General features: G+C 47.2%; 1 protein-coding gene and 1 pseudogene across 5 annotated transcripts in view; one reads left to right on the forward strand and one right to left on the reverse strand.

Moving 5' to 3' along the window:
* Nucleotides 1-336: 336 nt before the first annotated feature.
* FCMR (Fc fragment of IgM receptor) overlaps nt 337-17,145 on the reverse strand; it is a 21,912-nt gene continuing 5,103 nt past the window's right edge. The window contains exons 2-8 of one of the 4 annotated variants that reach the window (XM_032289038.1): nt 9,605-9,940; nt 8,765-8,878; nt 7,580-7,661; nt 6,033-6,163; nt 5,551-5,691; nt 5,109-5,167; nt 337-1,132 (exon numbers count right to left, since the gene is read on the reverse strand). In XM_032289038.1, the coding sequence (XP_032144929.1) occupies nt 1,004-1,132; nt 5,109-5,167; nt 5,551-5,691; nt 6,033-6,163; nt 7,580-7,661; nt 8,765-8,878; nt 9,605-9,940 (992 nt within the window). In that variant the 3' untranslated portion in view covers nt 337-1,003. Of the gene's footprint in view, nt 1,133-5,108; nt 5,168-5,550; nt 5,692-6,032; nt 6,164-7,579; nt 7,803-8,764; nt 8,879-9,604; nt 9,941-17,145 lie in introns of all 4 variants that reach the window. The other 3 variants (XM_032289037.1, XM_032289040.1, XM_032289039.1) reach the window with 3 other exon arrangements.
* On the forward strand, nt 3,136-4,368 carry LOC116558827 (annotated as a pseudogene). Its single transcript, XR_004272182.1, has 2 exons — nt 3,136-3,366; nt 3,469-4,368. The product of XR_004272182.1 is annotated as a 60S ribosomal protein L13a-like (transcript).

Here is a 17,145-nt window from a genome sequence, read left to right on the forward strand (position 1 = left end):
GCAAGGCTGGGCATCTAGCCTCAAGCTCTGGTTGAACTTTGTGGTCGCCATCAATCTGAAGATGTAACCTCTGACTATGACCTTGTTCCAAAAACTTAGACAAAAATTATATGTAGGAGGTGGGATATCTCTTTTTCCATGACATAAGTGCTACTGCAGAGCCCTGGCCACCCGGGAACTCCTGACTGTTTTCCTTCCTCACCTTGCTATGTGTTGTCTGCAACTGGCAAAGAAATGAGGAACATTTGTGAAAGCTGAGAAATATAATAGTTTTGCATGACTAAAATAGACCAAAGTTAAGTGCACAAATATCAGCATCAGGCTATGGAAGAAAGATAAAGAGATGGCAAAGACTTTTTAATATGCAAATCTCACTAACAAGCTCGGTTCTGAAAATTTAGAATACGTCATCACACCAAGATAAATTGCCCTTAGCATATAACTTGAGATAAGTAGATGTTCACTAGCAGGTGCTAACTTTTGGATCAGGGCAAAGCCATTTCTGGGAGTGTTTTCATAATAGACCCCTGCCTAGTCCATGGGGCTGAGGCTTATCCACATAACTCAGAAAATGAGACTTCTATTTGTGTAAGACCCAAACCTGGGAAGGATGCCTGAGAATAGTTCTGCCTCTGCCCCAGCCTGATGCCATGTGATCTAGAGCCTAGGCAGCAACAACCCTGTGGTCAAAGACATTGAAGAAACACACTGCAAATCCCATAGCCTGTTAGATGGCTTAAAAAGGGAGCAAGTCGCATTGTGACAACTGCTCTGCATGCCTAGACCTTACCTGTTGACTACAGGGGGCTGCTAAGGTGTGCAAGAGGACCTGGGGGCAGAGCCACGCTCAGGGCACAGATAGAAGGGGATGGGATTTGAGATGGGGCAGGGGAAGTGATGATGGCTCTGAGAACACATGAAGCAGGTATTGGATATCAGCAGACAGGCGAGACTCCTTGGCACCACAGTCTGGGCCTGGGGTCAGGGGACAGCTGGGGAGTTGTCAGGCAGGAACATTGATGTAGTCGTTTGAATCACTGTCCTCCATCTTGGCGGCAGGCTGGAAGTAGAGGCTCGCGTATTCACAGCTGGTCTTCAGGGACGGGGTATGGAGCCAAGGAGATTCAGACACCTGGGGACAATGAAAGAGGCATCACTGGATCTGGATAGGGTGATTTTAATATCTCCCCAGGTAGATTTTCGTAGCAGACAATGGGGCGTGGGCATGGCTGCTGAGTTCCAGAAGGCAAAGGCACAGAGGCGGCTCAGCTCCATCAAGTGCCGTAACCCTGGGGATTTTCATGCTGGTGCCTCGCCCGAGGTAACTGGAAATCACTGAGGCCTAATGTAGGCAGGAAATACCTTAAATGGGGCTCAGAGTAAAATCATGTGGCTAAGCATGGGCCTGAAAGAGACCCAGCTGCCACAGGAGTACCCCCTGGGGGATAAGATGCTGTGACTTGTGGAATAAATATGCATCTTCTTAGGAAGTTATTCAGAAGTAGGGTGAGTCACCCTCTGCACCATTGTAAGGCTCAGAGATGCTGTGATGTGGAGTTGTGACAGTGCCTTCCAGGAAGGGGATGGGTGGTGAAGGGGATAAGATGGCAGCCCACAAGGCACACTGGTGCTCCTCTTCCCAAGAAGGAAACTTCAGGATCATCCACCTTGAGGATGGTCAGTTCTCAGAAGACAGGACTGTGCCAAAGAAGAAGGCCACGAGGGGGATGGTTATGTATTTAAACACAAGCTCTGAGAACTAGATGACCAGCACCCTGAACACAGTAGGCATTCCATAAGTACTCATTGAAAGGAACTTTTATATATTTTGTACTTTACTAAAGAGGGAAACAGCAGCAGCTTGCTTCGAAAAAATGCCTTCCATCAGTTAAGGAAATAAGAAGTCACAAAACAGAAAAGAAATAAAAGAAAGGTGGAAAAGAGAAGTAACAATGAGAGCAAAGAAAACTAAGAACGAAAATTAGATGGTCCTGGTATAAATGTCAGTGAGGATGAAACTCAGTCAAGTAATCAATGAAAGACAGCTAATAAGCACATGTGGGTGGCACTCCCCTTAGATGATGTAAGACCAGTCAAGAAAAACCTGGATCCCAGAACAGCTTAAGGTGTCAACCTGAAGCAAATTAACCAGCACATAACAATAGGAGAAATGATGCACGAAATTGAAGGTGACACAGAGAAAAGAGAAATATCAAGATGCATATCTTTTGCACACTATCTTCGATTATGTTTTAACTAACTTTCTTTGATAATAACGAAAGTTTTAGATTTGTTTAAAAATAAACAAAAATTTATCTTTCACTGCTTGTTATAGTTCATCATTTAACTTACTTGGCTTAAGAAATGGAAATACTCCCCGCGGAGACTATAATAATGAATCATTAAGCATAGGCACCTTGTTATAAATTTGTTCCATCAAGTTTTTTGCCCCTAATAGTGGGAATGAGAGTTTCAAGTAGAGAGGCAGGGTCAGCTTGGAGCAAGGTGCAGGCCCAGGTGAGGGTCTGTGTGGTCACAGGGCAGTTTCAGAGAAAAGGGCTGCTGGAAAGGCGGAGTGGACAGACAGTGCTGCATCACCGCCACGCAGATTCGCACCTTCTCTAGCGGGGGGCGGGGAAGGGCCAGCCAGAGAAGCCAGAGGGGACTGCGCAGAACTGCCTCTTGTTGCTGGGTACCACTCTTCCCTTTTTAGCCAGGCCCACTATTGATCAGCTGGGGATGACATTTTTCAGCCTCCCTTGAAGGGAGGGTCACTTCCCTTCAAGGGAAAGTTAAGTTTCAGCCTGTAGGATGCAAGTGGAAATGGTGGGAAACTTCAGGGTCATGGGCTTAAGAAGCAGCATTCTCTTCCTCCCTCCTGTGAGCTGGGATGTGCACACGGTCCTGGTGCCTGAGTACAGGTACTGACCACGAAGCAGGCGAGACTCCAAAGGACCGTACAGCAAACAGGTGGAGGGAATTTCAGTCTGGAGACGACCCCTTGGCTCACGGGCTCAGGCCACCTCTTCCCGTCTCTGTGCCTCTGAGCCTTTACTTGAGGAGAGGGAATTAGGCTTCCACTGCCTAAGCCTTGTCTTTTGGAGTCGGCTGCATTAACTTAATCTACACTCAAAACAGGGATCTTCTCTTCCCAGATGGCTGCCGAAGATGGCGGAGGTGCAGGTCCTCAATGGTCGAGGCCATCTCCTGGGCCGCCTGGCGGCCATCGCGGCTAAGCAGGTACTGCTGAGCTGGAAGGTGGTAGTTATACGCTGCGAGGGCATCAACATTTCTAGAAATTTCTACAGAAACAAGTTGAAGTACCAGTTTTCCTACGCAAGCGGATGAACACCAATTCTTTCAGAGGCCCCTATCACTTCCGGGACCCCGCCACTTCCGGGACCCCGCCACTTCCGGGACCCCACCACTTCCGGGACCCCACTACTTCCGGGACCCCACTACTTTCAGGTCCCCACCACTTCCGGGCCACCAGCGGCATCTTCCGGCGGACCGTGCGAGGCATGCTGCCCCGCGGGGCCAAGTGAGGCCAGGCTGCCCTGGGGCACCCCAACATGTTTGACGGCATCCCACCACCCTAGGACAAGAAAAAGCGGGCGGTGGTTCTTGCTGCTCTCAAGGCCGTGCGTCTGAAGCCTACAAGAAAGTCTGCCTATCTGGGGCACCTGGCTCACGAGGTTGGCTGGAAGAACCAGGCAGTGACAGCCACCGTGGAGGAGAAGAGGAAGGAGAAGGCCAAGGTCCCCTACCAGAAGAAGAAACAGCTTATGAGACTACGGAAACAGGCCGAGAAGAACGTGGAGGAGAAAACTGACAAATACACAGAGGTCCTCAAGACCCACGGACTCCTGGTCTGAGCCTGGTAAAGACTGCTAATTCCTCATGCTTGGCCTGCCTGCTCTTCCTCCATCCTCATCCTGGAATGTGCGGGACCCGGGGGCAGCAGCAGTCCGGGTGCCACAGGCAGCCTGGGACATAGGAAGCTGGGAGCAAGGAAAGGGTCTTAGTCACTGCCTTCTGAGATTACTTGAAAGCACTCGGAGAATTGTGCAGGTGTAATTATCTATGACCAATAGGAAGAGCAAGCAGTTCCTATTAGCAAAAGGGAGTACGAAGACTAATTGGAGGGGCCCTACCTTGTGAGTGGGGCATTTGTTTAACTTTCCACCTGGTCCTATACTATACTCTGCAGCTGTTAGAATGTGCAAGCGTTTGAGGACACCATAAGCTTGCTGTTGTACAAAGGGTATTTATAGGAGCATAGAGTGGGAAGATGGGCAACCAAGGGGTTACAGGCATTGCCCGTGCTCCTCACCTGTATTTTGCAATCAGAATCAAATCACTTAAAAACAAACAAACAAACAAAAAAAAAAACTAGGAGTTTTTACCACACCCTTTAAAATTTTTTTAAATTCTGGGTTCTGCCTGTTTTGGACACTGTATGCTACTTTAGAGAATAAAAAGCTTTCTCATCTCAGTTCTTAAAGATGAATGAAAGCTTTCTACCCAACCATCCATCAGTGGCCGTTAATGGAAACTCGAGTTCCCTCCGTCCACTCTGGATCTAAACCTGAATCCTCCTCACTGAAGGTGTTGAATCCTGTCTACATCTCTCCTAAGTCATCCTCTAGACCAGGCCTAACTGCCTCCAGTGAAGGATAAATTACCTCCTCTCACCTTCGAGAGCTTACCAGAAAGTTCTCGCGCACAGGAAGGTGAAACTGGGGAGCTTCCACCTTAGGACCTCCTAGAAATCGAATCTCCTCCACCAGAAAGCCTTTCACGCAACTGTGGAACTGCTGCCTATCATTCCCTGCTAAGCCAGCGGCATCCAGCACGCAGGTATCCCTTGAGAACTGCTTAGCTAGAAGCCATTGAACCAGGTCTACACAGTTCCGGTATTCAACCTCCTGACACCGAAGAAGGAGGAAACTGAAACAACTTGTTCCTCGGCTCAGGGCCCAGGAGCTGCTGGGAAACCCGCTTTCTAGATCACTGCGGCAGCGCAGGGAGCTGCATTCGGGTCCCGCCCAGGGCTGGGGCTGCGGAGTCGGGACGCGGCTGCCAATCACCGCCGGAGCGGAGCTTACCTGCAGCAGGGCGGGGGACAACGGCGCCCTAGAGCCTGGAACGGGGGTCTCCCCATTGCCTAGGGAACAGCGAGGGCTGGGTGAGGCGGTGGCCCAGGCTCCAGCCCCACCCTCCAACTGCAGTGTCCCGCGCCCCCTGCCCCCAGGCCTCGCCCCCCTGCCCCCCCCGCCTCACACCCCCGCCCCCTGCCCCCCGCCTCTCCCCCACGCCCCCTGCCCCCCGCCCGCCTCGGCCCCCGCCCTCTCCCCCCGCCCCCCGGCCTCACCCGCCCCCTCCCCCCGCCCCCCGGCCTCACCCGCCCCAGCCCCTCTCCCCAGCCCTAAACCCCCAGCCCCACCCTACTGGAAGCCCTGGGACTTAGGAGGACTCCCCGCCTCGCCCGGCTTTCCCGGAGACAGCGCACTGTCTCCGCTTCTCCCCGCGGCGCTCCCGGCCGCTCACCTGCAGCGTCAGCCCCAGGAGCGCGCCGCGGGCAGGCGCTGTAGATGTTTTGGGAGCGATTTTGCTGCGACCCGCGGGGCGGCTGGGAGCTCTCCAGGCCGCGCATCCTCACGGCCAGTCGACGGGCCCGCCTGGAGAGGGCTTCCCCGCAAAGCCGCAGGAAGAGGAAGGAAAATGGCATCAGAGGCCCGTGCCACCCTCCCCAAATGAAAGGCTGCCTCCTCCCCAGGGCTTGGCAGTGTGTGTCCTGGAGATGTTCCAAGCGTGCGAAATGTACGAGGCACCGCCTTGACCTGCCCAGAAGACCAAAGGGCCCAGGCCACCCTCGTCCTCAGACCAGTGACCCCCACTTCCCTGCACCCCAGGCTGCTCATTGAAAGCTCCCTGAGTTTCCCCTGGAGGTTCAAAAGGGGGTTCTGAACGCTCTGGGCTCTTTGGGCGGTTCAGCTCTCCCTACCCAAGCCTCCAGCCCAGCCGCTCACCTTTCCTCCTGTGAACAGCCCTTTTCACCATCAGCACCAGAAGTGCCAGCAGGAAAAGGCCCAGGACGGTCGGGATGAGGATGTGAAATCCTTGGCCTTCCCTCCCAGACTGTGAGCCATAGTCCAATGCTCTGGGGTGGGAAGGAAAGGGAGAGAGGGGGGTAGAGATTATTAAAGGAGGTAGGTTGAGGGCGCGCTCCTGTGTGGACAGCATTTTCGGAGAGGACTTACAGGTTTGTCCCTTTATTAACAGAATTCACTCCATCCCCCCGCTCAAAAAGACTTGCCTATGAAGCCACAAAACTCGAATTCAAATTCAGATTCTGCCTTTTACTGCCTGTGTGATCTTGAACGAGTCTCCTAACCTCTCTGAGCCTTATCTCTCCATAAATGGGTATAGTAAAATGTATTTCGCAGAATTGCTATAAGGATGAAATAAGAGTGGATGTAAAGAATTTAACACACCTTCCAATGTTTCGCACCTCGGTTTCTTCACGAGATTATTGCAAATATTGACTGGGCTAGTTCCTTACAATGGTGAGGAAAAGGATGTTTTTCTCATAGTGCTCCTTCTGCCTGGAAGTTCTCCCTTCAATTTTCTCTGCATATTGAAATCTTACTTCTCTTAAAGGGACATTGTGTAAGTCCTCTTATGTTCCTAATTACAGTAAGCCAGAATCATTTGTGTGTGTGTGTGCTTTGGGTTTCTAATTCCTGTGTTCATGACTGTTTCAGACTTTATCACAGTCAGACTTATGTTAGTAAGACCTGGATGTTGCACAGTGTTATCTTTTCACATCTTCAGAACATAGCACAGTGCCTGCCACATAGTAGAGGGTAAGAAAATGCTGGTTGGAATTGATGTATTCTGAACTAACAGGAATCGGGAGTCCTGGTTCTATTGAACTAGAAATCAGGAGTCCTGATTCTCTTTGAAACCACTTGGCTCTCTTGGTCCCAGTTTCTCCTACCTATAGAACCCAAATGATTTTGGAGGTCCCCTCCACCTTTGTCTTTGCTTATGGAAAAACAATTTTGATTATTATAAATTTTTTTTTCCTTTGGAGTCTTCTATAATGCTGCCCCCTTGTGGTATATTGCAGTACTACCCTGGACTGAACCCCAGGCTTTAAACTGGAGCTGTCCAATAGATAAGTGAGTCACAGAGTCACATGTGTAATATTAAATTTCCTAGTAGACACATTAAACAGTAAAAGGAATGGGTGAAAGCAATTTTAATATTACTAGTTTAATAGTTAATTCTATTTTTATTCTCATTAGTTCTTCCCCATCAACATAGATTTGAATGATCAGAGTGACTGAAAGAGCTGGGTCTCCCTTCTTTCTACAGGATCAATGCTGGGCCATTGACAAGTGTATTCTTGTTAAAGGAACTAATGAGTTAATGGGTTATACTCATAGGTGGTATATTTCACAGTGGCCTAGAGACAAAGTCAAGGAGGGCCTCTAATAGTGGGCAATGCAGTGGATTTCTGTGGATCTCCTAATTCTAGCCTAACTCTAGATCCTGTATAGTGGTCTCTTACCTCTGCCTGTGCAGCCTGGTGTGGTGGCTGTAGCTGACCGTCCGAGGCTTGAGCAGCACCCCTCGAGCTGAGATCTCTGAGGCTGTAGTGGATGGCAGGAGAGTTGGGGGCTTGTCAGCTACTATTGAAGATGCTCTGGACACTTGAGGACGGTGGATGATTTGGGTGGTGGGGGAGGGGTGGTGGACTGGAGGGACCTTGGTCCTTTGAGCTGGTGTGGTAACTGGAGGAGGTAGCAGGAAAAAGTGATATTATACACTCTGTTCTCTAACAGGGTTAGGTCACCACCGCTTCCCACAACGTACCCTTCCCTTCTGTGCAGGCTACTATTGTTCTCGCATCCTCATGGGCTAAAATGCCTTCTTAACATGCCATCTAGACCTAGTCAATTCCAAGTATATTTTCTTCAAATGCCATTTCTTCCAGGAAGCCTTCCCTGACTTCCAAGGTAGAACAGCTTACCCACCTCTGAGCAGGGAAAAACCTTTTTTGTAGTCCTTTTCCCTCTCTGCCTCGTGCTGTATTTGTGTGCTAATCTATTCTCCCCCATCTCACCCCTATCAGTCACAACCTTGGCTATATAATCTGTTCAGCCACATTATCCCTCTTGGCTCTCAGCAGGGTCGCCTATTGTGTAATAATGTTCAATTAATGTGTCCACCTCACAGGCATATGGGATAATATGATGGAAATATTGCATGTCAAAATGCATTTAAAATGGGACGATGATATTGAAATGTAAAGGTATCATCGGTATGAACATCAACCTTTTAGTTGCAAAATAGAGCTAAAATCATTAGATGCCAGCAGGTAGAAGACAGCCCTGTGGGAAGCAGGAGACATGATGATCTCCTGCTGGGAAATGTCTGCCCAGTCTTTTTTCTGCAGTCATTCATAAAAGAGCTAAATTTTGTGAGTGGAGCACAAACGTCATTGCTTGTGGTGCCACCTGGTGGTAATATGTAAGTTCTGCAGCTAAGAGCACGTGTCCTGGCTGTCCCACAGGCTTGAAGGATATGGACAGCAGATCTCAGGGAGGTAGGCACCCTCTCTAAAGGCAGGGAATATACACCTAAGACTTAGCTCAGCTCTGCCAGTCACTCTATGAACTTAACATAGACCCCCTACTCCATTTTCACACTGCCACAGTATCTCCCCCATCCCCCATTGCTGCGGTGAACTGACCTCTGGGTACGGATTTCGAAGAGCCGGCGTGTGCAGGCATCTGGAACAAATGGAGCAGATGAAACCAATTTGGAGTCTCAGGCGCTGGCTGCTCTTTCCATAATGGCTCGTATTCTATTGGAGGGAAGAGGAATACGTTAGTGGTCTCTAGGGGGAGACTGAGGCTTGGGGAAGGGCCTGTTGGCCTAAGCTGAAGCTAATATAGTCAAAGTGGATGACAGTGAGGGGATGAGGGCAGGGTCCATAGAAAGGAGCAGAAGAAGAGCTGGGTTTGGGGCTTCCCTGGAGGAAACACATACTGGTTCCCCCAGCCCAGTCAACATTTCCTGCAAAATCGGCAGAGGTCTTCCAGGCTGTTGAATTAGTGCTGTGTATGTGTGGGGAACTCAGTGGAGGAAAGGAGAAAGGTGGGATTCCAGAGAAACAAAGGATCGGGTCATAGAGTAATAAGATTGGCCTGTAAATGTGGCTTGATAAATTAGTATCTTTCCTTTATTTCTCGTGGAACGTTATGTAGGATAGTTATTTCCTTTTGCTCCCAATTTCCTCCATCTCAGAACTTCTCCTCAATCTCAAGCCTTCACTGCCCCCATGCCCTGGGTAGGATGGAAAATCGAAAGAGAGCACCTATCTTGTTCCTTTCATCCATGATGGGTAGAAAATTCTGTGGACCATGAAGTTAATTGACTTTGGGGTTTCATATGGATCTCAATCATTATGTGGCTTATATGGCAACAGTGTAAGAGTCTGGGGACTGTTACAATTAGATGGCTGTTCCGATCTTCCCAAGTGGAAACATTTTCTGGGTAGGCTGAGCCTCCAATCAGCAGAGGAACCTACCACTGTGGACATTCAGGGTGACTTTCTGGGTCTTTCCTCCGTCTGTATGTATGCCCGCTCCACAGGCGTAGACGCCGCTGTCATTTCTGGTCAGTTCTGTTACCTTCACTAGGAACAGATTCTTGTGTGGGTTTTGTGTCAGAGTGACTCGGCCCTTGTATTCATTCTTGATGAAGTTGTTGGTGGATACCACGGTAGCACATGCTCTAGATTCAGCCATCTCCCGGCACAGATATATCCTCATAGGTGTTTCAGGAAGTGGGCACGTGATGGTAACTGATCCGCCCAGCTCCCCCTCTACCTTTACTTCTGGGAGGATCCTCAGAGCCCCTGATACTGCAGGGAGAGGAGATTAATGCAGAGGGAGCCCCATCTCTAGCTATATCCCAGCCCCATACACTTCCCAGCTCCAGCCCTCTCTCCAGCCCTAGCCCAGGACCCAGCCCAGGCCCCAGCCCAACCTAACATTCAACCCCAGATCCAGCCCTCTCCCCATTATTAGCTCAGCCTCAGCCTATCCTTAGCCACAGCCAGATTCTCATTTCTTTTTCTTTTCTTTCCTTCCCTCCCTCTCTCTCTCCCTCCTCCTCCTCTTCCTTCTTCTTCTCCTTCTTCCCTCTTTCTTTCTTTATTTCTTTTCTTTCTTTCTTTTTCTTTCTTTCCTTCCTTCCTTCCTTTCTTTTTTTCTTTCTTTCCTTCCTTTCTTTCTCTTTCTCTCTCTCTTTCTTTCTTTCCTTCCTTTCTCTCTCTCTCTCCTTCCTTCCTTCTTTCCTTCCTTCCCTCCCTCCCTCCCTTCTTCCTTCCTTCCTTTCTTTCTCTTTCTTCCTTTCTTTCTTTCTTTCTTTCTTTCTTTCTTTCTTTCTTTCTTTCTTTCTTTCCTTCTTTTCTTTCCTTCCTTCCTTTTCTTTTCTTTTCTTTTTTTTCCTTTTCTTTTCTTTCTTTTTTGTCTTGCTCTGTCACCCAGGCTGGAGAGCAGTGGTGTGATCATGATTCACTATACCCTCAACCTCCTGGGCTCAAGCAATCCTCCCATCTCAACTTCCCAAGTAGCTGGGACTACAGGTGCATGCCACCATGCCTGGCTAATTTTTGTCTTTGTTGTAGAGATGGAGTTTTTACTATGTTGACCAAGCTGGTCTCAAACTCCTGGCCTCAAGTGATCTGCCTGCCTTGGCCTCCCAAAATGCTGGAATTGAGCCACTGTGCCCTGCCCTTATTCTCATTTCTACCCTTAGTCTCAACTTCAGCCTCTTTCCATCCCCAACCCTATTCACAACCTTAGGCCAGCTCTATGTTCACCCCCATCCCTATGCCCGAGACTTACCTTAAGTAAACCCCTAGCTTCAGCCTCACCACCAAAGCCAAACCTATAAGGACCCACACACCAAACCCTTGAGATGATCATCAAAACTATATCACTCACTCCAAGGAAACATAGTATGTGTCAGGTGACCTCAAACAACATATAGCCTCCATGTGACCTCAGCGCGGTGCTGGGAGCATGGTGCAGGAATGTCGCAACAGGCTTTCCTTTCCAGTTTCGTTTCACTTAGGTGCATCCATCCAGCCATTCATCCACAGCTCTCTTTATTAAATCATTCAACAAGGGTTTATCGAATGCCTGTCCTGTGACAGCAAGCCAGCCAGCATCCCTCCCTAAGGCACAAATCATTTAGTGAGTGATACCAATCAACACCCACTGAGCAGTATAATACATCCCATGACAGATCGCACAGGGTTCCCTGGAAGAAGCGAACATGGGCACCTGATCTAGGCTGTTGCAGGGGCTGGCGTGGGCAGAGGAAGGCTTTCTGGAATAAGCAATATCTGAGTTGTGACCTGAAGGAACGGGTATAGAGGGCAACTGAGAGAGGGAAATGCCCATCATGGAGGCACGGGACATAGGAAAGGAAGTGAGGGTGTGTATGGGTGTGTGTGCATGTGTGCATAGGTGCGCACACACTGTATGTGTGCTGGGGAGGGATAAAAGATGTAGTTCACGAGTCCCTGACATCATAAAACTTATGATTTGAGCGACAGAGGTCAGGTCTAATGCACTTGAGCCAGCTACAGAAGAGGTTAACGTAAGGCCATATCTGATTAATTGCCAACTAAGTGGATCCTCATAAATGTCTGCATATTTCTGGGAAGAAAGTTCATACGATAAAGTGTGTGTGTGGTGAAGCGGGGCTGGAAGGCTGAAGTGGAGGAGGAGAAGAGAGTCTTCTAGACAGCCAGAACAGTCCCTCAAAAGGCCAGGATGTAAGAGAGAACATAGCATGTCAATGGGCAGAGAGAAATTTGCAGACTTACTGAGATTTATCCACAGGGCACACATTAAGAAGAGGACTAGGGAGTTTAGACAAATGAGAGTCAGGGAAAGCTTAGGAAAGAGGTGGGGCTTGAGGCTTTGGGATAAAGACATTCTGGGCAAAGGGAAGAATTCTGACAATGGTAAAGAGATAGAAATGATCATGGGAGCAGAAAAGGGGGTTGGGGAGGGTGGGCGGGAGCATGTGGAGATCTAAAAGTGTAGCTGATGCGAACATGGTAGAGACAGGTAGATGGACCAGCAAGAGCTCTGACATAGAAACCCTCACATGAAAAACCCAGCACTGCTTTAAACCCACTGGAAATTGAGTCATGAGGTAGCCTCACAACTAGACATTGCAATGGGAAGGTGACTTGTCACAAAGTGCCAATTAACAGACAAAGACCCAATCCAAGGAAGGTCTGGAGGAATCACCTTGTGCATCCAGACAGCCCCCACCTGTGTAGGAAGCTGAGCGCTGAGGGTGGAAGCACGCGGAAGTGTTTGAATGAGACTAACCCAGCCTGGAAGGAGGTGTTAATTCCACTTTCCCAAGAGCAAGATGGTACAAAATGGGCAGGGGAAAGATAGCAGAGATGGAGCCTTCACCTATGTAGCCACCTCCAGCAGCCCCAGGGGCCCAGGGTTGAGCTTTTGGTAAGTCCCTGGTCTGCCCGTTCAACTCCTTGTTGTGCAGACCCCTGATGGATGAAGCGCAAGGAAAGCTGCTGGCTGTGCTGAGCTCTGGTCCACGAGGAAGCAGTAATTGGTGAGGTACAAATGACCAGACCCCAGGAAAAAGTAACTAGTTCTCCTCAAGTTCATGGTAGCTTCTAACCTATTCCCAAGTCTTAGAAAAGCAGATTTTTAAAACAAAAAAGATAGATACAAGCTACTGGTTTAGACATCTAAAATAGCACAGTGTGCCTGATACTCATCTGAGGAGAATGGCCATGATGCCCATGACCTGGTCCTGTGCTTAGGAATGGCCATTATATCTGTCCAGGGCGTGGTCTAGAAATATGTTTTTAAACAAGTGTCCCAGGTGCCCTTGCATTGCTACAATCCTGGGCTATATAACTACATTTACAAACGATTCTGGGGAAGAAAGGGAGGGATGGGAAAAAGCATAGAAAGGAAACAACCTGTTCAATAGTAATATTTTTGAGAGACTGCTAAGTAAGTGACATTAATCTCTAAATTGGTGACTTGATTTTCAGTCGTCATGATAGGGAAGAGGGAGATATGTGGTTTAGATAATCACTCTCAATATATAAGTGGATGTAGATACATGATTGGAAAATGGGAAAAAAACCTGTAATTTTTATCATACAAAATAAGGTCAAGGTCCACAGGGCCTTGGTGGCTGCGGAGCTCTGAAGAGGGACTCTGGCGCCCACTTAGCAGTGATTTTCCAGGTGGAAGTGCAGATGAGGACCTGGTCAACTCAAATCAGAGCAGATCTCAGGAAGAAGGAGAGCTGGCCTCTGATTTTTATGTTTATCAAAAGAGGCATGGATTTTTTTTTAAAGCATGAGAAACATCCCTCCCACTCAGATTTTTGTTTCCAAATATTGTAACCTGGGTGTGTCCAGACCTGCTGCCTGTCACAGTGAATGAAGTTTCCACCTCCTTTCAAAGGCCAACCCGTCTACCTGTATCCTGATTCCATCATTCTCACCTGTTTTAGAACTTCTTGTCTGCAATGATCTTGTTTCTTTCTCTGGCTATTGGAGAAAAATGGCCTTCTCTTCTAGCATTGCCATAGCTATTGCCCATCTTTTCTTCTTCTTTTTTCTAAGACAGGGTCTTTCTCTGTCACCCAGGCTGGAGTGCAGTGGTGTAATCTTGGCTCACTTCAGCCTCCACCTCCTGGGCTCAATCAAGCTTCCCACTTCAGCCTCCTAAGTAGCTGGGATTATAGACATACAACACCATACCTGACTAATTTTTTTTTTTTTTTGGTAGAGATGGGCTTTCACTATGTTGCCCAGGTTGGTCTTGAACCTCAGCATCAAATGATCCACCCACCTGATCCTCCTGAAGTGTCAGGATTACAGGCATGAGCCACCGTGACTGGCTTTGCCCATCTTAAAAAACCCCTCAGTTGACCTTTGCCTCCCCTTCACCTGCCAACGCATCTCTCTATTCTCTTTCTAAACCAGTTATCAAATTTGCTAAATCAGATTCTCTTCCACACCGCCTAATTTCTCTTCAATTCACTCCTATCAGAATTTCGTGTCCAGTGTTCCACTGAAACTGCTCTTGTCAAGTCACCGAAGTTCTCCTGTTGCCACATGCAGTGGTCATTTCTTTGTCTTCATTTCCCCTCACCCTCTCAGCAGTAATTGACAAAAGGAGCCAGCCCATCTGGAAACACACCCTTGCCGTGGCTTCCCCACCGCACACCCTCAACTGTGGCTCCCGTCAGCCTCCCGTTTTACTCTCCTTCTTTCCCACCTCTCCATGCTGGGCTGGCCCAGGGCCAGTTCCTTGAACTTGTTCTTTTCTCTGTCCTTCCTCCCTTTCTTCCTTCACTTGCTCATTGACTCCCATGGTTTCTAAGGATAATGCTATAGATTTCACCAAAATGTGATCTCCAGTCTTACCTCTGAGCTCCAGACTTGCCTCTGACATCTCCTCTCAGACCCTACTTGAATGTGTAAGATATATGCCAAACTTAACAACAGCCGAAAAAGAATTGATTTCTCATCCAAAATCTGTTCCTTCACATGCTCTTCCAAAGACCTCATCATCCACCCAGCTGCTGAAGCCTAGAACTCATCTTAGTGTCAAAGAATCAAGAATGAATTTTAATTGTGTGTGTGTGCATGCACTCACACGTGTATGTATGCTAGGTCCCAGCATCAAATGTACATATTATTATTATTATTATGGTCAAGGTGAAAGGGGTTGAAAGCTCACACTGCATGACACTGCCTTGCTTTATTATAGAATTCTACACAAGGCTCTGGGCAATGTGATCTACAGTTTTTGTCTCATGCACTGGGCCCTTGGGAGGCCCACCCCAGCATTTGCAAGACCTGGGGTAGGAGTACAAATTAAGGCTCAGATACTATATAGCTGAATATTTTAAAGTTATAAATCAAGCTAATGAACTGTTAAATAAAATTGGCTTTATTTCCCTAGCTCAACAAATGCACACCCTCCTTGGATGTCCACTCTACACCGTGGTCATGCAGGGAAAACAACCCTAACCTTCCTGCCCCCAGCCTATGCCCATCTTCCTTCTCTTTTCATCTTTTGCTCTTGCCCACAGCACAAGGGTCCTGGTATATACACAGTAGATACCCTAGCTTGCAAGTACAGTCTTCACTCACCTTCTTCCCAAATAGCTACCTGTGGCCACCTTTTATAGGCCAGGGGAACTAAGAACCTTGAAAAAAGATTTGACGAAATGCTAAAGAGAATAAACAGCTTAGAGAAGAATATAAATGAATTGATGGAGCTGAAAAACACAACACGAGAGCTTCACGAAACATACACAAGTTTCAATAGCCGAATTGACTAAGCAGAAGACAGGATATCAGAGATTAAAGATGAACTCAATGAAATAAAACAAGAAGGCAAGATTAGAGAAAAAAAGAGTAAAAAGAAATGAATAAAACCTCTAAGAAATATGGGATTATGTGAAAAGACCTAATCTACGTTTGATAGGTGTACCTGAATGTGATGGAGGGAATGAATCCAAGTTGGAAAACACTCTTCAGTATATTATCCAGGAGAACTTCCCTAACCTAGCAAGGCAGGCCAATATTCAAGTCCAGGAAATACAGAGAACACCACAAAGATATTCCTCAAGAAGAGCAACCCCAAGGCACATAATCGTCAGATTCACCAGGGTAGAAATGAAGGAAAAACTGCTAAGGGCAACCAGAAAGAAAGGTCAGGTTACCCACAAAGGGAATCCCATCAGACTCACAGCAGATCTTTCAGCAGAAACCCTACAAGCCAGAAGAGAGTGGGGGCCAGTATTCAACATCCTTAAAGAAAATAACTTTCAACCTAGAATTTCATATCCAGCCAAACTAAGCTTCATAAGCGAAGGAGAAATAAAATCCTTTATGGACAAGCAATTGATCAGAGATTTCATCATCGCCAGGCCTGCTTTACAAGAGCTCCTGAAAGAAGCACTAAACATAGAAAGGAACAACCAGTACCAGACACTCCAAAAACATACCAAATGGTAAAGAGCATCAACACGATGAAGAAACTGCATCAACTAACAGGCAAAACAACCAGCTAGCATCAAAATGGCAGGATCAAATTCACATGTAACAATATTAACCTTAAATGTAAATGGCTAAATGCCACAATCAAAAGACACAGATTGGCAAATTGGATAAAAAGTCAAAACCCATTGGTGTGCTGTATCCAGGAAACTCATCTCACATGCAAGGATATACATAGGCTTAAAATAAAGGGATGGAGGAAGACTTACCAAGCAAATGGAGAGAAAAAAAAAAAAGCAGGAGTTGCAATCCTAGTCTCTAATAAAATAGACTTTAAACCAACAAAGATCAAAAGAGACAAAGAAGGGCATTACATAATGGTAAAAGGATCAATACAATAGGAAGAGCTAACGATACTAAATATATACACACCTAATATAGGAGCACCCAGATACATAAAGCAAGTTCTTAATGACCTACAAAGAGACTTAGACTCCCACACAATAATAGTGGGAGACCTTAACACTACACTGTTAGTATTAGACAGATCAATGAGACAGAAAATTAACAGGGATATCCAGGGCTTGAACTCAGACCTGGACCAAGCAAACCTAATAGACATTTACAGAACTCTCCACCCCAAATCCATAGAATATACATTCTTCTCAGTACCACATCACACCTACTCTAAAACTGACCACATAATTAGAAGTAAATCACTCCTCAGCAAATGCAAAAAATGGAAATCGTAACAAATAGTCTCTCAGACCACAGTGCAATCGAGTTAGAACTCAGAATTCAGAAACTAACTCAGAACAACACAATTTCATGGAAAATGAACAACGGCTCTTGATGTTGACTGGATAAACAATGAAATGAAGACAGAAATAAAGATGTTCTTTGAAACTAACAAGAACAAAGACACAACATACCAGAATCTCTGGGACACATTTAAAGCAGTGTCTAGAGGAAAATTTATAGCAATAAATGCCCACATGAGAAGCAAGGAAAGATCTAAAATTGACACCCTATTGTCA

This window comes from Sapajus apella, unplaced genomic scaffold (genome assembly GCF_009761245.1).
Source record: "Sapajus apella isolate SASKATOON/1434 unplaced genomic scaffold, GSC_monkey_1.0 scaffold22, whole genome shotgun sequence".
In the NCBI taxonomy this organism is placed as follows: domain Eukaryota; kingdom Metazoa; phylum Chordata; class Mammalia; order Primates; family Cebidae; genus Sapajus; species Sapajus apella.